The sequence below is a fragment of the Sminthopsis crassicaudata genome, chromosome 2 (genome assembly GCF_048593235.1).
Source record: "Sminthopsis crassicaudata isolate SCR6 chromosome 2, ASM4859323v1, whole genome shotgun sequence".
Lineage (NCBI taxonomy): Eukaryota > Metazoa > Chordata > Mammalia > Dasyuromorphia > Dasyuridae > Sminthopsis > Sminthopsis crassicaudata.
In genome coordinates, this window is record NC_133618.1 from 531,838,311 (window position 1) to 531,864,854 (window position 26,544).

Below are 26,544 nucleotides of genomic sequence, written 5' to 3' on the forward strand. Positions count from 1 at the left end.
GAAATTGTTAACCTCTTTAATAAGGGATAAAGGGAGGAAAAGAATTTGGAATTCAAAATTTTGAAAAAAGTTAAATTGTTTTTATATGTAATTAGAAATATAAAATATTTAAACTAGTGAAAATAAATCTAGAAAACTATTTGTAAAAAATTGTCACTCTAATTCATTTAATAGATGAAAACTAAGTTTTTAATATGGTTCTTTTTGTTTGTGATGCTTATAAAATATTTATTCTAGCCAAAATATAATCCAAATAATTGGTGAGATGATGTGATATAATGAAAAGAGTATTTGTTTTGAATTATAAAATCATAGTTACAGAATTTGAGAGTTGAAAGGGACCTTAGCTATCAGCTTGTCTAACCCATACATAAAAAGAATCCTTCTAATATATATCCTTAGTTTGAATACTTTTGAGGAGAGGGAAGCCATTACTTCCTGATGTAGTCCATTTCAATTTTGTACAGCTTTGTTAAAAAGTTTTTTCTTATCATGTCTAAACTTTTTTTTTGAGAATTCTCTGATTTATTTTTTATAATAATAGACTTTTATTTTTCAAAATACATTCACCCTTGCAAAACCTTATGTTTGAAAATTTTTCTCCCTTCCTTTGCACCTGCTCCCTCCCCTAGATAGCAAGCAATCCAATACAGGTTAAATTTGTGCAATTCTTCTAAACATATTTCCATATTTATCATGCTGAATAACAAAAATCAGGTCAAAAAGGAAAAAGTTAGAAAAAAAGCAAGCAAACAACAACCACAAAGGTGAAAATTCTATATTGTGATCCATAGTCACTCTCCATACTCATCTTTCTGGATACAGATGGCTCTTTCCATCACAAACGTTGGCTTGAATCACCTCATTGTTGAAAAGAGTCAAGTCCATCACAGTTGATCATCATTTAATCTTATTTTCTTGGTTCACTTATCAGATCATGTAAATCTCTCAAAGCCTTTCTGAAATCCTCTTGCTGATCATTTCTTACAGAACAATAATATTCCATAACATTCATATATCATAACTTATTCAGCCATTCTCCAACTGATGGACATCTACTAATTTTCCCATTCCTTGCCAAAAAGGGCTGCTATTTTTGCAATGTGAATTCTTTTCCCTTTTTTATGATCTCTTTGGGATACAGACTCAGTAGAGACACTGTTGGATCAAAGAGATTTGATAGCTCTTTGGGCATAGTTCTGAATAGCTCTTTAGTACTGTTGGGTCAGTTTACAACTCTACCAAGAATGTATTAGTGTCTCAGTTCTTCCGTATCACCTCCAAGATTTATCATTATCTTTTCCTTGTCATTTTAGCCAAGCTGAGAGGTATGAAGTACTCAAGTCTAAACTTTGGCAGCTTCTACTCATTGCTTCTAGTTTTGCCTTTTGGAACCGAGCTTATTTTTCTTTAATCCCCTGTGCTTAGTATCTAGTAAACATTTAATTTCATTCATCCTCTTCATTTATCCAGGGCAGTTAGATACCTTCTTGATATTTTAAAAAATTCATCTGGATATTAGTTGCTTGTTAATGGTTTTTGTACTGATATTATCATTGCAAAAGTCATTTTCCTTAGCAGGAGAAGCAGAAACAAAGTAAGAATGGAGTAGTTTTGCTTTCTCTTTGTTGTCAGTTATCATTACTCTATCTGCTCCAAATACACATCTCATCTCTTCTTGGATGCTTTTCTTTCCTCAAAATAGCTTCGCCATTCCCGATGTCCACCCCCCAACAAAACACAATAACCTAATCCAATGCTTGTTTGTTTTCCTTGGTTTCCTGGAAGAATTGGCTTCCTTCTCCAGGCTTAACTCATTCTGATTTTTTGCCTCCCTGACATTGTTTACAGCCATAGTCATCTATGTTAATAAGCATTGTAATTTTTGATAATTTTTTGCTTAAATCTTAGTTGGCTGGTACATTCACTGAATATACATATTAGTCTTTTCATCCAAGTCATATGTTTCCTTCTCACTAGAATTGTTTCTTTTTGTGTTTTCAGAATTTTGTTCTGGAACATCTCTCCTTCCTCCTGAGTTGGCTTCCATTTTAGTTCATGAGCTTGTATCCTTTCTTTCCTTTGATCCTTTTGGTATCCTTTTTCTAAAATCTATAGTGTATATCTTACTATGCCCAAATTTCTTTTCCTCTGTCATGAACTCTAAAAAGAGAGTGGTCATTTTCCTCTAATATTCCAATCATTTTCCATCTGAGAAACTGATTTCTACCTCTCAGTGAAAATCAGATTAAAAATAAAATTTTCCTTATTTCTTCTACTTTTGAAGGAGGTAATTCTTCAAGGAAGGTTTGGAGTCACATTCTGATTCTATTCTTTTGCTTTCTGTACAACCTTGTGCTGAATGCTTTACCTTTTTGACCCTCAATTTCTTCTTTTGATGGGTGGCATTGGACTGGGTAATCTTTGAAGACTCAGGTCTATATTCTGTGAGTGGTTAATATAGACATAGCATTAATATGACTGTTGCCAGTAATGGACTCATAGAATCATACTATAATGATAATTAATTTAATTTCCTAACAAAGATTCATAATTTTCTAAGTTCAATTAGCAAATTTACTGAGTGCAGACATGTTGATAATAAAGGAAAACTTTTTTGCTCAAGCCTTGTTATAAGTCTGATGTGTCTTAAGAAACTTTTTGGTTTTATCTGTTTCCTTTTAATATTTATCTTTTGTTGTTTATTTTACATTTAAATCACAACTTCCTTAAAAATAAAAGAGTGAAAACTTAGGATTGGAGTTTTTTTGCAAATTTTTATGGTTCGCATTGTTATAGATTTATGAAGTTATTTTAATGCCATATATAAACTGTTAAATAATTTGGTGCATATTTTTTCAACAGATGTGAATCATTGAAAAGAAAATGGCACAACGAAGCACTATACTTCCATCTCTTGTTACTGAGGAAAGGTATACTATATTAAAAATATCTATTTTAGGGACCTAATTTTTTTTTTCAGTGCAAATACTGCTTTTCTTTTAAACTAATTTTGCATAGTTCTGTGATGTGGGTACTTAATCTGTGACTGTTTAACCACAAATAGCTATGTTAAAGGGCAAGAGTATTACATCTTTCCTCTTCCAAAGTTTTCTTCTATAGGATACAGTATCAGAAGATAATGAGCTGTTTTCCTTATAGCTAGAAGAATAGCCCCCCATATTTGTACTTTTAGGAAGTTAGAGAGCTGAGATAGTAGCCATCAATTTTTGCTCTTGAAAATTCTGCCTGATTTCTTGCCCCTAGCCTATTGGGGAGACAGTTGAATCCCTACTGAGAAGGAAAAGCCTGTAAGTGTTGAGGATAGGGTAGGATGGAAGATTTTCCTACCTATTTCTAGTAGTTTGTGGACCCCAAAGGTTAGAGATTATGTCTGACTAGATATTAATATATTTGTTTACCTCTTGCCCTACTCTTCAGGTAGTTTGCTAGCTGCTACCTAGTCTTGTGGGGAAAAATTAGGAAGAAAACCCTGGACTATGCTCCTCTTGTGCATAATGTATGCATGCTTATATTTGTTTTATGAAATATGTAGAATCAGACTCACATTCTTTTCCTATGTTAGCAATGCAAATGAAATTGTTCCCTTTTGCAGGCGAGTTAGAACTATGCCACGACATAGCCAATCTTTGAGTGTGGCTCCATATTCATCTGCAAGCTTAGTGGAACAGTTGGAAGATAGAATTCTGTGCCATGAGAAAACAACTGCAGCACTTGTGGAACATGCTTTTCGTATAAAAGATGACATTGTTAATAGTTTGCAGAAAATGCAAAATAAAGGTGGAGGAGATCGATTGGCTAGATTGTTCTTAGAAGAGCACATCAGAAATATCACGGCAATAGTGAAACAACTTAATCGAGATATTGAGGTAAGATTTTTTTTTAAGTCAAGAAATTATACTATGTTGTTGGTATTGCAGTTATACATCCTCGAAGGCTTCATGTAATTTTTTCATTTCTGTTTCTTCTAACCTCCTGTATCCATTCACTTGCCAAATTTCTCAAATTCACACAGTACCTCCTATATTCATTGCCTCCTTTCCATTCCTACAATCACCACTCTGCCATTGGCCCTTGTTACAACTTGCCTTGAGTATTTAAGCAATTCCATTGTTTAAAACTTTTTAATAATACTGTTACATATTAAACTCCTCTCCCTGACATTTAGAGACCTCCACAAGCTGGTGCCATCTTTTAAAGCCTTATCTTAAATTATACTTTTTATATACTCTGTGTTTCAGCCAAAATGGACCATTCACTTTTTCATGAATGTGTCCTATGTTTTTCTGATATCTTCATGCCTCTACTCAAATTGTTTTCAATATACAAAATTTTCTATCCCCACTTTCCATCTGTTGAAATCTTACTCATTTTTCAAAACTCTTCTTTAGTCATTTTTTGTTGAGAAATAAAGTTTTTTTCCTCAGAAATGATTTTTCTTTTAGAACTTAAAACTATCATAGCACTTTTGTCATACTCTAATTTGCATTTTAGCTATTTGTATACTAATCTTTCTAAATAGGTTGTATGTTACTTGAAAGAAGAAGGGAACCTTTATCTCAGTACTTTGCTAATAGTAGGCACTTAAAAATTGATTATTAGTATTATTAAATTATAGAATTTAGGGAATTTCAAGAAATTTTATAGGCAATACTGAATCTAAACTGTCCCAAATAAATATTTTTTTCCCTAATTATTTTCATTTTCCTAATGATTTTCAGGAAAGAAGTTTTCACAGCTGTTCTTGTATTCATGATTGTATTTGATAATAGAGTCTACATTTAAAGCTGTAAGGGACCTTATAATTCATCTAGTTCAATGCTTTTCATTTTATAGATGAAGAAACTGAAGCCCAGAGAGGGTCAATGATTTTTTGAGGGTCATGTAGAAAATTGCCAGGTCAAAATTTGAAATGCTGATCCTGTAGCTCTAAGAAGACCCAAGGCTCTTCTCACTGTTCCATGTTGCCTGTAATATTTGTCATTGCCTATGCTCTTCATGAAAAATCCAAATTTCCTTTGCACTCACTTCTGTTGTGATTTTTCCCTTCCCTCCCCCTATTCCCTCCCCTAGATGGCAGGCAGATTTATACATCTTTTTTTTTTTTTAATTTTATAATTATAATTTTTTTTGACAGTATATATGCATGAGTAATTTTTTAAAATAACATTATCCCTTGTATTCATTTTTCCAAATTATCCCCTCCCTCCCTTTACTCTCTTCCCTAGATGACAGGCAATCCCATACATTTTACATGTGTTATAGTATAACCTAGATACAATATATGTGTGTAAATCCAATTTTCTTGTTGCACGTCAAGTATTAGATTCCGAAGGTATAAGTAACCTGGGTAGATAGACAGTAGTGCTAACAATTTACATTCACTTCCCAGTGTTCCTTCTCTGGATGTAGTTGTTTCTGTCCATCATTGATCAACTGGAAGTGTTGGATCTTCTTTATGTTGAAGATATCCACTTCCATCAGAATACATCTTCATACAGCATTGAAGTGTACAGTGATCTTCTGGTTCTATTCATTTCACTCAGCATCAGTTGATGTAAGACTTATACATCTTAATTATGTTATAGTATATCCTAGATACAATATATGTGTGCAGAACCAAACAGTTCTCTTATTGCACAGGGAGAATTGGATTTAGAAGGTAAAAATAACCTGGGAAGAAAAACAAAAGTGCAAACAGTTTACACTCATTTCCCAGTGTTCCTTTTCTGGGTGTGGCTGATTATGTCCATCATTGAAAATTGGAACTGAATTAGATCTTCTCTTTGTCGAAGATATCCACTTCCATCAGAATATATCCTCATGCAGTATTGTTTTTGAAGTGTATAATGATCTCCTGGTTCTGCTCATTTCACTCAGCATCAGTTGATGTAAGTCTCTCCAAGCCTTTCTGTATTCATCCTGCTGGTCATTTCTTACAGAACAATAATATTCCATAACATTCATATACCACAATTTACCTAACCATTCTCCAATTGATGGGCATCCATTCATTTTCCAGTTTCTAGCCACTACAAAAAGGGCTGCCACAAACATTTTGGCACATATAGGTCCCTTTCCCTTCTTTAGTATTTCTTTGGGATATAAGCCCAGTAGTAGCACTGCTGGATCAAAGGGTATGCACAGTTTGATAACTTTTTGGGCATAATTCCAGATTGTTCTCCAGAATGGTTGGATTCATTCACAATTCCACTAGCAATGCACCAGTGTCCCAGTTTTCCTGCATCCCCTCCAACATTCATCATTATGTTTTCCTGTCATCTTAGCCAATCTGACAGGTGTGTAGTGGTATCTCAGAGTTGTCTTAATTTGCATTTCTCTGATCAATAGTGATTTGGAACACTCTTTCATATGAGTAGGAATAGTTTCAATTTCATCATCTGAAAATTGTCTGTTCATATCCTTTGACCATTTATCTAACTGGAGAATGGCTTGATTTTGAAATGAGGCCTTTATTAGAACCTTTAACTGTAAACATGTTTTCGCAGTTTGTTGCTTCCCTTCTAATCTTGTTTGCATTAGTTTTGTTTGTACAAAGGATTTTTAATTTGATATAATCATAATTTTTTATTATGCGATCAATAATGATCTCTAGTTCTTCTTTGGTCACAAATTCCTTCCTCCTCCACAAGTCTGAGAGGCAAACTATCCTTTGTTCCTCTAATTTATTTATGATTTTGTTCTTTATGCCTAAATCATGGACCCATTTTGATTTTGTCTTGGTATGTGGTGTTAAGTGTGGGTCCATGCCTAATTTCTGCCATACTAATTTGCAGTTTTCCCAGCAGTTTTTGTCAAATAATGAATTCTTATCCCAAAAGTTGGGATCTTTGTGTTTGTCAAACACTAGATTGCTATAGTTATTGACTATTTTGTCCTGTGAACCTAACCTATTCCATTGATCAACTAATCTATTTCTTAGTCAATACCAAATGCTTTTAGTGACTGCTGCTTTATAATATAGCTTTAGATCAGGTACAGCTAGGCCACCTTCATTTGATTTTTTTTTTTCATTAATTTCCTTGAAGTTCTCAATCGTTTGTTCTCCCATATGAATTTTGTTGTTATTTTTTCTACGTCATTAAAATAATTTTTTGGGAGTCTGATTGGTATAGCACTAAATAAATAGATTAGTTTAGGGAGTATTGTCATCTTTATTATATTTGCTCCAAGAGCACTTAATATTTTTCCAATTATTTAAATAGGTCTTTATTTGTATGGAAAGTTTCATAATTTTGCTCATATAATTTCTAATTTTTCTTTGGTAGATAGATTCCCAAATATTTTATGCTATTGACAGTTATTTTGAATGGAATTTCTCTTTGTATCTCTTGCTATTGGATTTTGTTGGTGATGTCTAAAAATGCTGAGGATTTATGTGGATTTATTTTGTATCCTGCAACTTTGCTAAAGTTGTGAATTATTTCTAATAGCTTTTTAGTAGAATCTCTGGAGTTCTCAAGTATACCATCATATCATCTGCAAAGACTGACAATTTGGTTTCCTCATTAGGTACTCTAATTCATTTAATCTCTTTCTGGACTCTTATTGCTGAGGCTAGCATTTCTAATACAATATTGAATAATAGTGGTGATAGTGGGCAATCTTGTTTCACACCTGTTCTTACTGGGAAAGGTTCCAGTTTATCCCCATTACATATGATGCTTACTGATGATTTTAAGTATATGCTCCTGACTATTTTAAAGAAAAGTCCATTTATTCCTATACTCTCAAGTGTTTTTATTAGGAATGTATGTTGTATTTTATCAAATGCTTTTTCTGCATCTATTGAGGTGATCATATGGTTTTTCTTAATTTGGTTATTTATATAGTCAATTATGCTAATAGTTTTCCTAATATTAAACCAGCCCTGCATTCCTGGTATAAACCCTACTTGGTCATAGTGTATTATTTTGGGGATGATTTTCTGTAATCTTTTTGCTAATATTTTATTTAAGATTTTAGCATCAATATTCATTATGGACATTGGTCTATAATTTTCTTTCTCAGTTTTCAACTTAACTGGTTTAGGTACCAATACCATGTCTGTGTCATAAAAGAAATTTGATTTGATAGGACCCCTTCAATCCCTATTTTTTCAAATAGTTTATATAGCATTGGAGTTAGTTGTTCTTTAAATGTTTAGTAGAATTCACATGTAAATCCATCTGGTCCTGGGGATTTTTTCTTAGGGAGTTGATTAATAGCTTGTTCTATTTCTTTTTCTAAAATAGGACTGTTTAACCAATTTACTTCTTCCTCTGTTAATCTGGGCAAGCTATATTTTTGAAGGTATTCTTCCATTTCGTTTAAGTTATTGAATTTATTGGCATAAAGTTGGGCAAAGTAACTCCTAATTATTTCTCTAATTTCCTCTTCTTTAGTGGCAAATTTTCCCTTTTCATTTTTAAGACTAACAATTTGCGTTTCCTCTTTCCTTTTTTAAATCAGATTTACTAAGGGTTTATCTATTTTGTTGTTTTTTTCATAGAACAAACTCTTAGTTTTATTAATTAATTCAATAGTTTTTTTACTTTCAATTTTATTAATCTCACCTTTAATTTTTGAATTTCAAGTTTTGTGTTTGACTGGGGGTTTTTAATTTGTTCCTTTTCTAGCATTTTTAGTTGCCAACTCAATTTGTTGACCCTCTCTTTCTCTATTTTATGCAAGTAGGCCTCTAGAGATATAAAACTTCCTCTTATTACTGCTTTGGCTGTATCCCACACATTTTTGGTATGATGTCTCATTATTGTCATTTTCTTGGGTGAAGTTATTAATTATATGTATGATTTGCTGTTTTACCCAATCATTCTTTAGTATGAGATTATTTTGTTTCCAATTATTTTTTGGTCTATTTCCCCCTGGCTTTTTATTGAATGTAATTTTCATTGCATCATGGTCTGAAAAGGATGCATTTACTATTTCTGCCTCACTGTATTTGAATTTAAGGTTTTTATGTTCTAATATATATAGTTATTGTATAGATTCCATGAACTGCTGAGAAGAAAGTGTACTCCTTTCTGTCTCCATTTAGTTTTCTCCAAAGATCTATCATATCTAACTTTTATAGTATTCTATTTACCTCTTTGATTTCTTTCTTATTTATTTTGTTGTTTGATTTATCTAATTTTGAGAGTGCAAGACTGAGATTTCCCACTATTATAGTTTTGCTGTCTATTTAATCCTGCAGCTCTCTTAATTTCTCTTTTAAGAATTTAGATGGTATACCACTTGGTGCATATATGTTTAATATTGATATTGCTTCATTATCTATGTTACCATTTAGCAAGATATAGTGCCCTTCCTTATCTCTTTTAATTAGATCAATTTTTGCTTTGGCTTGATCTATGATCAGGAGGGCTACCTCTGCTTTTTTTACTTCACCTGAAGCATAGTAGATTCTGCTTCAACCTTTTACCTTTACTCTGTATGTATTGCCCTGCTTCAAGTGTGTTTCCTGTAAACAACATATTGTAGGATTGTGGCTTTTAATAGTTTGCTAACCACTTTCTCTTTATGGGGGAGTTTACCCCATTCACATTTATGGTTAAAATGATCAATTCTGTATTACTTGCCATCTTGTTAACCCCTGCTTATGGTTTTATCCTTTCCTTCACCCCTTATCCCCCTCCCCAGTATTAAACTTGTGAGCACCATTTGCTTCTCACAGCCCTCCCTTTTTAGTGTCCCTCCCCTCACCTTAGAATTCCTCCCCCTATCTTATCCCTTTTCCTCACAATTTCTGAATTCCCTTCTGTTTAGCTTACTCCTTCCCTTTTCATTTTTCCCCTTCCTACTTTTCAATGAGGTGGGAGAAGTTTCACCATAAATTGAATATGTCTAATATTTTTCTCTTTAAGCCAGTTCTGATGAGAGTAAGATACACGCCATATTCATCCCCCTCCATTCTCTCTCTCAGATATAATATGTTTCCTTTGCCTCTTCGTGAGATGTAGTACCCCCACTTTACTCTTTTTTCTGGTACAATTTCCTTTCCATCTCTAGTTTCTAGAACAAGTTATACATGTGTTCTTTATATATCTTTATAGCAGAAATATAGTTCCCAAGATTTCTTTTTACCTTTTTAGGTTTCTCTTGAGTTCTATATTTGGAGACCAAACTTTTTGTTTAGTTCCGGTTTTTTCATCAGAAATAGATGAAATTCACTTATTTCGTTGAATGTACATCTTCTTCCCTGGAAAAAAATGCTCGTTTTGGTTGGGTAAGTTATTTTTGGCTGCATTCCAAGTTCTTTTGCTTTTTGGAATATCAGATTCCAGGCCCTTCGATCCTTTAATGTGGATGCTACTAGATCCTGGGTAACCCTTGTTGTGGCTCCTCTATATTTGAATTGATTTTTTCTAGCAGCTTGTAATATTTTTTTCCTTGGTTTGATAGTTCTGGAATTTAGCTACTGTATTTCTTGGAGTTTTGATTTTAGGGTTCCTTTCAGTAGGTGATCAATGAATTCTTTCAATGTCTATTTTACCCTCTGTTTCTATAACATCTGGCCAATAATTCTCAGATTCTCTCTCCTGGATCTATTTTCCAGGTCTGTTGTCTTCCCAAGAAGGCATTTGACAGTTTTTTCCATTTTTTAATTAAAAATTTTTTTTATTTTTTATTTTTTGGTTTGGCTTGACTGATTCTTGGTGTCTCCTCAAGTCATTCTATTCCATTTCTTCAAGTCTGAATTTCAATTAATTATTTTCTTCTCTCACTTTTTCTTATAATCTTTTCTAATTGTCCAAATGAGTTTTTAAGTGAGTTGTTTTGTTCTATGGAATTTTTTTCCATTTTGCCAATTTTATTTTTTAGAGAGCTATTTTATTTTTCTAACTCATTAATTTTGTTTTTCAAGGATTTGATTTGTTTATCCACTCTATCTGTAAATGGGTGGGATGACTTATCCAGACTCTCTTGGCAAGCTTCCCTTTCCTTTGCTCTCTTGTGAGAGCCTTTTTAATTTCTCCTATGAGAGTTTTGTGTGTTGAGGAGCAGATCATATCCCCCTTTGGGGATTCATCTGGAGACAGTCTGTTTTTAGTCTCCTCAGGGTTTAAAGTCTGCTCTCTATCCTTATAGAAGTTATCAATGGTTAGAGCTGTTTTAATTTTTTGCTCATTTCGTCAAAGAAAAATAAAAGAAAAACTAACAAAAAAACAATTATCTGCTTTTTTTGGGGGGGTGGCTAGATGGTGTTACCAAGTTTCCTCTACAGACTGGGGGGGGCAGCAGTGAGGCACTAGCAGGACAGCAATGGCTGTGCTGCATCTTAGCTCTGAGACTTTGAGAGCATGCTGAGTCACTCTGGGTGGGTGTGGCCAGGTCCTGAGAGACCCTAGCTTTTCGGGATTATAGTCTTTACCCCTCTGTTTACAGTTCCTCTGCTGGTCTACTGGCTTGCTGCCAAGGCAAAATATCCACACTGTGGCAAAGTTCTCCCTGCAGAAATGGTTGAGATCATACCTCACCCCACCTCAATCAGTTCTGTACTCTCACTGTCTGCTGTGCTGCCTCTGCCTGCCTGCCTTCAGTCTGCGCCCTATCCACAAGGAAAAACATACCTTTTCTGGCAAATTTCAGGGATATCTTCTGTTGGTAATTATTTCTGGTTTTTTTTTTTTTTTTTTAGTCAAGCACTAATTCCAAGACATTGTCATGAAATAAATTCTGAGAGCAAAGATGGAGATTAAATAGGTGTGTGTGTGTCCTCTCTACCATCTTGGCCAGAAGTCCCAGTATCACTTTTCTTTTCTTTCTTTTTTTTTTTAAACTTTATTTACTTATTTATTTTATAGTTTTTATTTACCAGACATCTGCATGGGTAATTTTATAGCATTGACAATTGCCAAACCTTTTATTCTAATTTTTCCCTTCCTTCCCCCCCCTCCTCTGATGGCAGGTTGAACAATACATGTTAAATACAATATTTGTATACATGTCCAAATAGTTGTTTAGCTGTACAAAAAGAATTGGACTTTGAAATAGTGTACAATTAGCCTGTGAAGAAAATAAAAAATGCAGGTGGACAAAAATAGAGGGACTGGGAATTCTATGTAGTGGTTCATAGTCATCTCCCAGAGTTCTTTTGCTGGGTGTAGCTGGTTCAGTTCATTAGTATCACTTTTCTTAATGCTTTATTATAGGTTTTATTTTCCAGCTTACACTCATTATTAGTACTTTACTCAAACTCTCTTCTAATTTTTCCAAATTTCTCCTAAATGAACATAGTGAAGACTGATAATGGATTTTTATAATCAGTAAATATTTATGAAATATCTACTGTATGCAAAGCACCAAAAAGGTGGAACAAAATTGTTATCCTCTAGTTGTTAAACTCTAGTTTGGAAAAGATCTGATACCTAAAGACTTATAAGTACCAATTTTAATATGGAGTTAAAATATTTTATACATAATTGTAAAATATTTGAATAAAAGGCATAAGGAAAATTACCAACATATTTAGAATTTGTTCCAGGTCTTTTATTTTCCATTTGACCAAATTAAATTAGTAATACAATTTAAAATTCTGTCTGCATATGGGTTATGATACTAATTTATTATAAGTAATACCAGCTTTCAGTTATCTTTTGAGTTTCCATCTCCATATACTACTGCAATCAGCAGGTAAGTTAATTGGTTTCTAGGTTTTGAAAAGGTCTCCCCTCCTTTGCTTTTTATGTCATTTAAAGAAAAAGACTACTTACTCTTTATTTGTAAGATAGAAATAGAAAGAACAAACTTGGGACAATTTCAAGTGATAATGGTTCTTATATTTAGAATTTCCTTTCCTTTTAAGTTTCAGATTTGGGGCCTAAGCATTTTTGATCCAAAAGGAAGAAGAATTAGGTAGCTGCAGCAACCCCAGCTCACTGTTTGCATCCCCATACAGAGGTGAAGGTGTACTGAGATGCTGAGGAAGCTGTAGGCAAGTTAAAAGCAACAAGGTAAAGAAGTTATAACTGAACAAGGAACAACAGAATGGTTTAAGATTGGGAAAGGCATATGATAAGTTCATTTATTTAACTTATTTACAAAGTATATCATGTGAAATACTAGGGTGGGTGAATAAAAAGCCAGAATTAAGATTTCTTGGAGAAATATCAACAATTTCAGATATGTAGATGATACCACTTAGATGGCAGAAAGTAAAGAAGTATTAAGAAGCCTCTTGTTGAGGATGAAAGAGTAGAGTGCAAAAGCTGTTGAAGCTTAATATTAAAAAAAAAAAACAAAAAAAAACCTTGATTCCACCACTTCCTGGCAAATAGAGGGACAAGAAATGGAAGCAGTGTCAAGTTTTGTATGCTTGATCTCAAAGATTACTTCAGACAGCAACTGCAACCATGGAATGAAAAGATATTTGCCTTTCAGAAGGATAGTTATGGCAAATCTGGATAATAAACTAAAAAAGTAAAGACATTACCTTGCCAACAAAGATCTGTATGGTCAAAAGCTTTGTTTTTTCTGGTAGCAATGTATGGCTGTGAGACTTGGACTATGAAAGAAAACTGAGCATCACAGATATGATTGTGATGCTGGAGAAGACTTTTGAAAGTCCATTGTACAGCAGAATTAGTAAATATTTAAATTAATTCAGAATAACTATGGGAAGGACAAATACTGAAACTGAAGCTCAGATATTTTGGCCACATAAGAAGAAGACAGGACTCTTTGGAAAAGATCTTGATGATGGAAAAGATTGAGGGCAAAAGGAGAAAGGCCTGGCAGAACATGAGATAGATAGAAGCAAAAGACATGAGCTTAGACAGATTTCAGGAAATAATGGAGGATAAAATGGTCTGGTGTGCTATTATAGTTCATGGGATCATGAAGAGTTGGACCTGACTGAAAGAATGAATACCTTTTTATTTAATAATATAATTCAAGTGATAACCTAGGAATTGGAGTGCTTCCCACTCCTTTTTCCTCCCTAAACTTCTGGTATAACAGTTAACATAAAGAAATTAGTCATGTTATCATTACTTCATGATACTTTTTGGAGAAATGTCAACTTTACTAATATATAATTTAGTATATATTATTTATGTAGTCTAAAGAATGGAATAGGGCCTCTGAAAATATTTCTCATAAAGTATATTCTCAACCAAATTTGTTGTATTTTCATCAATAAAGTACTATGAGAACATGCTCTCACTGGGGCTGTGAAAGCTATGTAGCTATTGTGACCTAAAACTAGATATTATGCTGCAATTTCATATTAAAATAGAATTGTACCTTTAGAAAGTCTACTATAATTTATTAGTCCATAAAATGAGTGTTAATCTAGTTCCTTTGATATTCAGGTTTCCACTTTATTTTGTTAATATAAAGTTAGGTTAGCCAACATTTATTAAGCCTTTTTTTTATTCAAGATATTTTGCTAAGTATTGAGGATACAAATAGAAACAGAAAGTTAGATACTCCTTTTCCTCCAGGACATTTGAATGGGGAAAACAATAAAATGAAGCTAAAAAGGGGAGGAGAAATACAAGCACATAGTGTTGGAATATGATGGAGGAAGTCTATACTATAACCTACAGAGGAATGAGACAGAGCTGGTTTCAGCTCTTTCCTTAAATGAAGTTTGTAGAAGGAACCATTCACTAGGAGGCAGGATCAAAGAGGCAGGGGCATTTCCAAAGTATGAATTCCATGGCTGGATTGAGCCTTGAAGAACTGGGGCATAGTAGAGGAAGGCTAGAGTACAGCTTAGAAAGGAATGAGCGGGGGAAAAAAAAATACAGTTTCTAACAATTGCTCTTAAGACCTACAAGTCATTGAATCAACTGATGCTGAGTGAAATGAGCAGAACCAGAAGATCACTGTACACTTCAACAACAATACTGTATGGGGATGTATTCTGATGGAAGTGGAAATCTTCAACATAAAGAAGATCCAACTCACTTCCAGTTGATCAATGATGGACAGGGGTAGCTGCACCCAGAGAAGAAACACTGGGAGGGGAATGAAAATTGTTAGCACTAATATCTGTCTGCCCAGGTTGCATGTACCTTCGGATTCTAATGTTTATTATGCAACAAGAAAATGATATTCGCACACATGTATTGTACCTAGACTATATTGTAACACATGTAAAATGTATGGTATTGCCTGTCGTCGGGGGGAGGGAATAGAGGGAGGGGGGGTAATTTGGAAAAATGAATACAAGGGATAATATTATAAAATATATATATATATAATAAAAAAAAAAGACCTACAAGTCATTCTTTCTCTAAATGTGACACAGGAGAACTTTTTGTAGAATCTATTTTGGGGACTTTTCTTAACTTTATCTCTCTCTCTCTCTCTGCCTCTGTTTCTCTCTCTCGTTGTAGCTATATATATTTTATAGCATTTCTTGGAAGTTTTTGACAGTCTGATTTGTGATTTTTTTGCTTTGGCCTTTCATTTATATATATCTTTATTGCTCCTCTTCCAATTCTACCTCCCTTATCTCTTATTAGTTAGGAAGGATAGGAGTATGTCCAATTGTCTAGTCTACTTAAAATTTAGAGCTGACACCTAGCAAAAAAACCTCTGGGAGATAAATATGAACCACTACATAGAATTCCCAATCCTTCTATTTTTGTCCACCTGCATTTTTGTTTCCTTCACAGGCTAATTATATATTATTTCAAAGTCCAATTCTTTTTGTACAGCAAAATAACTGTATGGACATGTATACATATATTGTACTTAACTTATACTTTAACATATTTAACATGTATTGGTCAACCCTGCCATCTGGGGGAAGAGGTAGTGGGAAGGAGGGGAAAAGTTGGAACAAAAGGTTTTGCAATTGTCAATGCTAAAAAATTACCCATGCATATGTCTGGTAAATAAAAAGCTATAATAAAAATAAATAAATAAAATTTAGAGCTGTCCAGAAAAAGCTCTGTGCAGAATGTGCAGTGTACCATATATAGATTATATCATGCAATAATATACTATACTAACATTAGTGCCACAGTCTGTCACATATGGTTATTCTATGCATTTCACTAGCTGGATGAGTTTTTCTAGATTAAAGAAAGAACACTGGCCAATGTTAAGATGAACCTGGAATATAAAGCAAAGATTCATATCAAAATGAATAAGAGAATGAGGATAGCTATAAGAATTATCTAAATAAATTATCAAGATCTCTAAAGTTGCTTTTCAGGTCCCCCTACCTTCAATTAAATTCAATAGAAATAAAAGCTGAGTTGGTCTATAGCTTCCCACTAAACATGTTTGAAAATATATGCACAAAATCTCTGCCAAATCCTTCAAAGCACTGTAGTACAGTGATTTCAGGGCTGGTAAACTAACAGTATTTCATAGTAGCTTATTTAAAACATTTAAATTGACTGCAGATGTCTGATTTACTCTTCCAAATTTAGTGGGAAAATGTTTCATAGTTTAGATATTGGGGCTTGAATACATATATATGTTTTATATATTTATATATGCACATATACTATACATATGTATATGCACACATACATAAATATATGGAAAATGGAGTCAGATTTTTTTCCTCTGTAGAGCCTTAAAGCCCAGTGGAAATTATAAGCAGCCAGCTTTCTCTCTTCTGGACTTCACCTATGTCTCTGTGGTTTCAGCAAAGACACAGATTTTTCTTAGGTGAACCCCCTCTTAATATTCCCCTTCACTAGAAAAAACTTAAGAAAAAACCAAGCATTTGTTAAAAACATACAATCCCTTTAACTCTTTTAACTTTTATAAGGCTCTAATTCTTCTCAGTTCTTCTAAATCTAAATTTGTACATATTGTGACCCTAATAAAGAAGGGATCATGATTTCTTTGTGTTCTAGAGTAGAAGTCTTTTCTACTTCCTCCAAATGTTCCCATCTCTAGTTGATTTTTCTTTTATCATTTATTTAGAAGTTTACTTTTCATTTCTTTAATGTTCCCTAACCCTACTCTTCATTGTGTGACTTCAGTGCTTACTAGGGATTCCTCTCTGCAGGCTGAGGTTGGCAAGGTATGGGTGGAGTAGGGAAGTGAGATATGGAGTTTATAGGAGAAAACCAACATTCAGACCTACTAATAAGGCTCTCAATATATTGCCTTATTGGTAGGACTGAATGTTGGGCTATATTTAATAGGAATAAACATAAAATTTTATGTTTGGACTAAAAGAAATCCTCTAATTTCATAAGTATGTTAATTGGGGTGGGAGGTGGGAAGGAAGCATTGCCAAATATCAGTTCATCTGAAAAATGTCTAGACATTTTCATGGATTGATAGTTGTGTGACTCAGCAGACTGATATGGCACCTAAAAAAGCTTAAGTAATCTTAGGCTACTTTAAGAAAGGCCTTTTTTTTCTGAAGGGGACAGTCTCATTGAACTCTGTCATGATTAGACTCAAACTGGAGTAATGTATTTAGTTTAGGGAGCCACATTTTAGAAAGAACATTTATAGATTGGAGAACATTAAAAACAGGACAGCCAGGATGCTAAAGGGTCTTTAGGTTATGCCATATAAACATCACTTGAAGGAACTAAGTATGTTTGGCTTAAAAAAGAGATGACAGAAGATTTTCTAATAGCTCTCTTGAAATCTTTAATAACCTATTATTTGTAGATTATTTGAAAAAGGAATATATAATTGAATAAGAATAAGAAAATATAGTATTTTCTTTACTTTAAATCTCTTGTAGATCTCTATCAAACTGTCTCTCCCTCTCTTTCTTTGTCTCTCTGTTTCTCTGTCTCTCTGTCTTAGTAATCTTGGCTATGTAAGTATGTTGACTTATCATCCATCTCTTGTCCTATGTTATAGTCTTTTCCCACTCTGTTGGTGATCACAGTTATCATCTTGCATACAGGTGAATCTTCAAACCATATATCACTCTTATATTCTAGTCCCATGTCACCAGTTGCCTGTTGGAGTTTACCTATGTGTCCCAACAAAATCTCAAACCCAAAACTCATCACTTTTATCCTTATAACTGTCTCATTTTTAAATAGGCCTTTTTGGAGATTATTTCCATGCTTCTTGTCATATAATTTCTAATTTTTGATCTTTCCTTCTCCCTCACATCTTTTATATAAATTACTAAGTTTTGTTGATCCTCTCTCCACAATATATTTTGCCTGAGAGGGATTAGAAAATAAAAACTCCCAGGAATATTATAGCCAAATTCCACAACTCTTGAGGTCAAAGAGAAAATACTGCAAACAGTCAGAATGAAATAATTCAAGTACTAAAGAACCATAGTCATGATTGCACAGGATTTAGCAGCTTTCAAATTAAAGAACTGGAAGGCAAAGGAACTTGGATTACAATCAAGAGTCATCTACCCAGCAAAAGAGCATAATCAGGGGAAAAATGGGTAGCCAATAAAATAGAGAACTTTCAAGCATTCCTTATGAAAAGACTGAAGCTATACAGAAAATATGATTTTCAAATATAAGATTTAGGAGAAGCATGAAAAAGTAAACAGAATAGGAAAAAAATAGGAGATTCAATAAGGTTAAACTATTTACATTTCTACATGGAAAAGTTATACTTATAACTTTTTTTATATGCTTTTTCCCCCAATTTTAAAACATTTTTATTTTATTTTTATTTATTTATTTTTAATTAATTTTATAATTATAACTTTTTTTTTGACAGTACATATGCATAGGTATTTTTTTTAAAACAACATTATCCCTTGTACTCCTTTCTGTTCTGAATTTTTCCCCTCCTTCCCTCCACCTTCTCGATGGCAGGCATTCCCATACATATTAAATATCTTATGGTATATCCTAGGTACAATATATATGTGCAGAACTGAATTTTGTTGTTTTTGTTGTTGTTGCAAAGGAGAATTGTATTCAGAAGGTAAAAATAATCTGGGAAGAAAAACAAAAAAATGCTCACAGTTTACACTCATTTCCCAGCATTCCTTTTCTGGGTGTAGCTGATTCTGTCCATCATTGATCAATTGGAACTGTATTAGCTCTTCTCTATGTTGAAGATATCCACTTCCATCAGAATACATCCTCATACAGTATCATTGTTGAAGTGTATAGTGATCTTCTGGTTCTGCTCATTTCACTCAGCATCAGTTGCTGTAAGTCTCTCCAACCCTCTCTGTATTCCTCCTGTTGGTCATTTCTTACAGAACAATAATATTCCATAACATTCATATACCATAATTTACCCAACCATTCTCCAATTGATGGACATCCATTCATTTTCCAGTTTCTAGACACTATAAAAAGGGCTGCCACAAACATTTTGACACATACAGGTACCTTTCCCTTCTTTAGTATTTCTTTGGGATATAAGCCCAGTAGTAGCACTGCTGGATCAAAGGGTATGCACAGTTTGATAACTTTTTGGGCATAATTCCAGATTGCTCTCCAGAATGTTTGGATTCTTTCACAACTCTACCATCAATGCATCAGTGTCCCAGTTTTTCCACATCCCCTCCAACATTCATCATTAATTGTTCCTGTCATCTTAGCCAACCTGACAGGTGTGTAGTGGTGTCTCAGAGTTGTCTTAATTTGCATTTCTCTGATCAATAGTGATTTGGAACATTCTTTCATATGAGTTGAAATAGTTTGAATTTCATCATCTGAAAATTGTCTGTTCATATCCTTTGACCATTTATCAATTGGAGAATGGCTTGATTTCTTATAAATTAAAGTCAATTCTCTGTATATTTTGGAGATGAGGCCTTTATCAGAACCTTTAACTGTAAAAATGTTTTCCCAATTTGTTACTTCCCTTCTAATCTTGTTTGCATTAGTTTTGTTTGTGCAAAAGCTTTTTAATTTGATGCAATCAAAATTTTCTATTTTGTGATCAATAATGATCTCTACTTCTCTTTTGGGCACAAATCCCTTCCTCCTCCACAAGTCTGAGAGGTAAACTATCCTATGTTCCTCTAATTTATTTATGATCTCGTTCTTTATGCCTAAATCTTGGACCCATTTTGATCTTATTTTAGTATGTGGTGTTAAGTGTGGGTCCATGTCTAGTTTCTGCCATACTAATTTCCAGTTTTCCCAGCAGTTTTTGTCAAATAATGAATTCTGATCCCAAAAGTTGGGATCTTTGGATTTGTTAAACACTAGATTGCTATTTTTATTCACTATCTTGCCCTGTGAACCTAACCTATTCCACTGATCAACTAGTCTATTTCTTAGCCAATACCAAATGGTTTTGGTGACTGTTGTTTTATAATATAGTTCTAGATCAGGTACAGCTAGACCACCTTCACTTGATTTTTTCTTCATTACTTCCCTTGACATTCTCGACCTTTTGTTCTTCCATATGAATTTTGTTGTTACTTTTTCTAGGTTGTTAAAATAGTTTCTTGGGAGTCTGATTGGTATAGCACTAAATAAATATATTAGTTTAGGGAGTACTGTCATCTTAATTATATTCGCTCGACCTATCCAAGAGCATTCAATGTCTTTCCAATTATTTAAATCTGACTTTATTTTTGTGGCAAGTGTTTTGTAATTTTGCTCATATAATTCCTGACTTTCCTTTGGTAGATATATTCCCAAATATTTTATACTATTGACAGTTATTTTGAATGGAATTTCTCTTTGTATCTCTTGCTCTTGGATTGTATTGGTAATATATAAAAATGCTGAGGATTTATGTGGATTTATTTTGTATCCTGAAACTTTGCTAAAGTTCTGAATTATTTCTAATAGCTTTTTAGCAGAGCCTTTGGGGTTCTCTAAGTATATCATCATGTCATCTGCAAAGAGTGATAGTTTGATTTCCTACTGTAATTCCTTGAATCTCTTTCTCGGTTCTTATTGCCAAGGCTAGCGTTTCTAGTACTATATTGAATAGTAATGGTGATAGTGGGCAACCTTGTTTCATTCCTGATCTTACAGGGAAAGGTTCCAGTTTATTGCCATTATATATGATGTTTACTGATGGTTTTAAATATATGCTCCCTATTATTTTAAGGAATAGTCCATTTATTCCTATACTCTCAATTGTTTTTATTAGGAATGGATGTTGGATTTAATCAAATGCTTTTTCTGCATCTATTGAGATGATCATATGGTTTTTGTTAATTTGGTTATTGATATAGTCGATTATGCTAATAGTTTTCCTAATATTGAACCAGCCCTGCATTCCTGGTATAAATCCCACTTGGTCATAGTGTATTATCCTGGGGATGATTTTCTGTAGTTTTTTGCTAATATTTTATTTAAGATTTTAGCATGAATATTCATCAGGGCGATTGGTCTATAATTTTTTTTCTCAGTTTTCAGCCTACCTGGTTTAGGTATCAGTACTATGTCTGTGTCATAAAAGGAATTTGGTAGGACTCCTTCAATCCCTATTTTTTCAAAAAGTTTATATAGCATTGGAGTTAGTTGTTCTTTAAATGTTTGGTAGAATTCACATGTAAATCCATCTGGTCCTGGGAATTTTTTCTTAGAGAGTTGGTTAATAGCTTGTTCTATTTCTTTTTCTGAAATGGAACTATTTAGACTATTTACTTCTTCCTCTGTTAATCTGAGCAAGCTATATTTTTGAAGGTATTCTTCCATTTCATTTAAGTTATTGAATTTATTGGCATAAAGTTTGGCAAAGTAGCTCATAACTATTCTTATTTCCTCTTCATTAGTGGTGTATTCTCCCTTTTCATTTTCAAGACTAACAATTTGCTTTTCCTCTTTCCTTTTTTTAATCAGATTTACTAAGGGTTTGTCGATTTTGTTGGTTTTTTCATAGAACCAACTCTTAGTTTTATTAATTAATTCAATAGTTTTTTTACTTTCAATTTTATTAATCTCACCTTTTATTTTTAGAATTTCAAGTTTTGTGTTTGTCTGGGGGTTTTTAATTTGTTCCTTTTCTAGCAATTTTATTTGTAAGCAAAAGGCTTACAATCCAGGGCTTCCTCTACAGACTGCAGAAGACAGCAGCGAGGCACTAGCAGGACAGTGATGACTTCGCTGTGTCTGCGCTCTGAGGCTCTAAGAACATGCTGAGTCACTCTGGGCGGGGGTGAGGGTGTCTGGGTCCCAAGAGATGCTAGCTTTCCAGGGGTTTTATTCTTTACCTCTGGTGTTTACACCTTCTCTGCTGCTCCTGGCTTGCTACCAAGATGGAACATCCACACCGGGGTAAAAGTCTTTTTGCAGAAATGGGAGAGATTGCACCCTGACCCCCTCCTGTCTGAACTGTGTGAGCTGCCTGTCTTGCTCTCACTGCCTGCCCTCAATCTGCGCCTAGTTTGTTCTATCCTCCCCCAAGCAAACACAGACCTTCTCTGGCGAATTTCAAGGATGTTTTCTGTTGGTGATTACTTGTGGGTTTCTTTTCTGGTCAAGCATTAATTCCAAGGCTTGTCATGAAGTAAGTCCTGAGAGAAAACGGGGCGCTCAAGCAGCAAACTGCCTCCATGCCGCCATCTTGGCTGGAAGTCCCCACTTATAACTCTTAAAAACTGTCATTATTAGGGCAATTAGAAGGAGTACATATAGACAGATGTGGGTATAGAGGGCAGGAATTCTGAAAAGGCATACTTAAGGCTCAGTATAATTGATTTAATCTTAAAACAAGGTGTTACCTCAGAGGAATTGATGAGACAATGGTTATCTAGTTTACATATACTTAGTACTTATGGTGATGTAATAGTTCTACAGTTGATGTAATTTTAATAGGGTATTTAAACTAAGGACAAAGTCAGCCACAGACATTCCATCTCCCACCATCCTGGTAACTTTCCTCCTTCCTGCATTCTTCCACTGAGACCAAGACCCATCTGAAGGCCCTACAGAAAGCTATCCCTGACCCAGGCAAAGGAGACACACTGTGAAGGAAATAATAAAGTTTTGGAGTTTATTCCTGATTATTCTTGTGGTGATTATTCTGCTGAAAGCAAGGCCCATTTGGAGGACTTCCAGAGAGCTAGCAAGAACATAACATGTGGGCATAAGTTAATTTTGATGAGAAGATTTAAAGAATTTTAAAGGGTGAGAAAGAGGAATGTACAGGAAGATGAGGGAAAAAAAAGAGAAAATGTGATAAATTATCTCACATGAAGAGGTGCAAAAAACCTATTACAATGGAGGGAAAAGGAGGGTAGTGAATATATACTTGGATTGGATTGGATTCAAAGAGGGGATAACATACATTTAGTTGGGTATGGAAAATTATCTATTCTATAGCGAAGCAGAGGAGGAGGAGGAGGACAAGAAAGAGTGAGTAATAGAAGGGAGGGCAGATATAATAGAAGCAAAATATTTCTGATAGGAAATAGAGTGAAAGGAAGAGAGAGACAGAAACAGACATATAGAAAGACAGAGAGAGAGGAAAGGAGGGAGAGCTAGAGAAGTATAAACAGGTAAATAATATGAAGAGAAATAATGTTAATAATCTTAATTGTGATTATGAATGGAATGAATTCACCCATAAAATGGAAGTGGTATCAGAGTGAATTACAAATCAGACTCCTACAATATGTTGTTTACTAGAAACACATTTGAAGTAGAAACACACATATACAGAGTAAAAATAAAAGACTGGAGCAGAATATTTTGCTTCAGCAAAATAAATTTTTTTTTAAAAGAAGGAGGGTTAGCAATCATGATCTCAGACAAGCAAAAGAAAAGTTCTAATTAAAAGACATAAGGAAGGAAATTACATTTTGATAAAGGTACTATCATAGACAATGAAGTAATATTAATACTAAACATATATGTATACCAAATAGTATAGCATCCAGTTTTTTATGAATAATTACATTAAAATTAATAGCTTTTTATTTTTACAAATATATGCAAAGATAGTTTTCAACATTCACCTTTGCAAAACCTTATGTTCTGGGGGCGGAGCCAAGATGGCGGAGAAGATACACCCCACTGTGTAAGCTCCTTTCTTCCCTCACAACCAACTAGATTTAATCAGCCTCAGAAATAGCGTTGGACTGATAGAATCCACAAGGACTGGAAGCACGACTTACCAGCTGAAGAGAATCTGGAGTTTCAGCAGGAAAGGTCAGCTCCCAGGGGAGGAAGAAGAGAGGCCAGTGCAGACGGTGGGGTAGTGGCACACTGCGCCGGTCGTGCTGGGGAGGGCTCTGGGATCAGAGAATCTACTGACATAAAAGAATCTGGCACAGGCTGTTAGCTCTTCTCTGCTTATAAAACAGCAGATCAGAGGAGAAATATAAGCCACTTTAAAATTTAAAACTAGATTGGATCTTCCCAGATCCCAGGGGTGACTCAGCAGATCTCGGCACTGGTGGGTGTGGCCAACATAGGCAATCCAGGCTTTCACCTCGGGGTAGTTAAGAGATTGAAGAGTGGGTGGGGCGGTAACTCATAGTGCCTGGCTCAGCTGAAGGCTGTGGAACGGAAGTCCCAGAGAAGTGGAACCTTTGAACTAGGGACCGTGGTTTCTGGCAGACACTTCCCAGTTTGAGCGCAGGGGCTTTTCACGTCACCTGCTGCAGACATCCACGCCCCACCGGGATGCATAGGCTAGGCTTTGAGTCGCCTTTGCTGTTCAGTCTCAACCTCAGGGAAGCCGCTAAAACACAGCGCCCTCGGGGCACAGCAGTGCTGGTCAACTCTGAGGCACTTCCAGGGAGGGGGTGGGGAACTCTCTCCCAGAGCTCTCTCTTAGCTCAGGTGCAGGGGCCGCTACATCCATCCTGTCTGGGAGGAAGCTGGTAAAGAAATAAATAAATAATTTCCTACCCCAGGGACAGACCCCAAAAGATTTTTAAAGTATGATCAAGAAGCCCAAAAAAACCATAGATTCCTTCTACACAGAGAAAGAGCGGGTATCCAACCCCAAGGAAGTTAACAGCAGAGAGTCAGCAGATAATCTGCGGATCATTGGACTTCCCGAAAAGTATGACCAAAAAAAGAGCCTAGATTCTATTTTACAGGAAATTATCAAAGAGAACTGTCCAGAGATAATAGAAACAGAGGGGAAAGTAGATGTTGAAAGAATTCATCGAACTCCTTCTGAAATAGACCCTAAAAAAAAAAACCACCATGGAATATTGTGGCTAAGCTGCAGAATTACCACACAAAGGAGAAAATCCTGCAAGCAGCTAGAAAAAAACAATTTAAATACCAAGGTGCCACAATAAGGGTCACACAAGATCTGGCTGCCTCCACATTAAAAGATAGAAGGGCCTAGAACCTGATATTCCGAAAGGCAAAAGATCAAGGATTGCAACCAAGAATAAACTACCCAGCTAAGTTTAGCATCTTTTCCCATGGAAAAAGATGGTCATTCAATGAAATAGAGGAATTCCATATATTTCTAAGAAAAAAACCAGACTTAAACAAAAAATTTGATCTACATCCACAAGACTGAAGAGAAACAGAAAAAGAGAATTCTCTCTCACCTCATTAAAAAGGGGGAGAGGAAAAGGGAAAAGGGAAAAGGAAAAGGAGAATAAGGGAAGGGACGTGGAGGGAGGGGGGAGGGATACTAAAAAAAAAGGGAGGGCTGTGCGTCACAAGGGGGGTCTATAAATTAAGTGTTGGGGAAGGGATTCAGGGGGGTCAAGGGAAAAAGCATAATCTGGGGATAATATGATGGCAGGAAATACAGAATTAGTAATTTTAACTGTAAATGTGAATGGTTTGAACGCTCCCATCAAGCGGAGACGGATAGCAGACTGGATCAAAAATCAGAACCCTACAATATGTTGTTTACAGGAAACACACTTAAAGCAGGGAGATACATATAGAGTAAAGGTAAAAGGTTGGAGCAGAATCTATTATGCTTCAGGTAAAGCCAAAAAAGCAGGGGTAGCTATCCTTATCTCAGATCAAGCAAAAGCAGAAGTTGATCTAATTAAAAGAGATAAGGAAGGAAACTATATCCTGCTGAAAGGTAGCATAAATAATGAAGCCATATCGATACTAAACATATATGTACCAAGTGGTATAGCATCTAACTTTCTAAAGGAAAAGTTAAGAGAGTTGCAAGAAGAAATAGACAGTAAAACTATAATAGTGGGAGATCTCAACCTTGCACTCTCAGATGTAGACAAATCAAACCACAAAACAAACAAGAAAGAAATTAAAAAAGTAAATAGAACATTAGAAAAACTAGGTATGATAGACCTTTGGAGAAAACTGAATGGCAATAGAAAGGAATATACTTTCTTCTCAGCAGTTCATGGATCCTATACAAAAATTGACCATATATTAGGAAATAAAGATCTCAAAATTAAATGTAGGAAAGCAGAAATAATAAATGCCTTCTTCTCAGACCACAATGCAATAAAAGCTACATTCAGTAAAAAGTTAGGGATAAATAGACCAAAAAGTAATTGGAAACTGAATAATCTCATCTTAAAAAATGACTGGGTGAAAGAGCAAATTATAGAAACAATTAATAATTTCACCCAAGATAATGACAATGATGAGACTTCATACCAAAATCTGTGGGATGCAGCTAAAGCAGTAATAAGGGGAAACTTTATATCTTTAGAGGCTTATTTGAAGAAAATAGAGAAAGAAAAGATTAACGAATTGG

At 34.6% G+C, this 26,544-nt stretch overlaps 1 protein-coding gene across 1 annotated transcript in view; it reads left to right on the forward strand.

Annotated features, from left to right (window-relative positions):
- FAM81A (family with sequence similarity 81 member A) overlaps positions 1-26,544 on the forward strand; it is a 100,026-nt gene that overhangs the window by 18,758 nt on the left and 54,724 nt on the right. Inside the window, exons 2-3 of the mRNA XM_074294654.1 lie at positions 2,866-2,933; positions 3,617-3,890. Of these exons, the coding sequence (XP_074150755.1) occupies positions 2,887-2,933; positions 3,617-3,890 (321 nt within the window). The 5' untranslated portion in view covers positions 2,866-2,886. The remainder of the gene's footprint in view (positions 1-2,865; positions 2,934-3,616; positions 3,891-26,544) is intronic.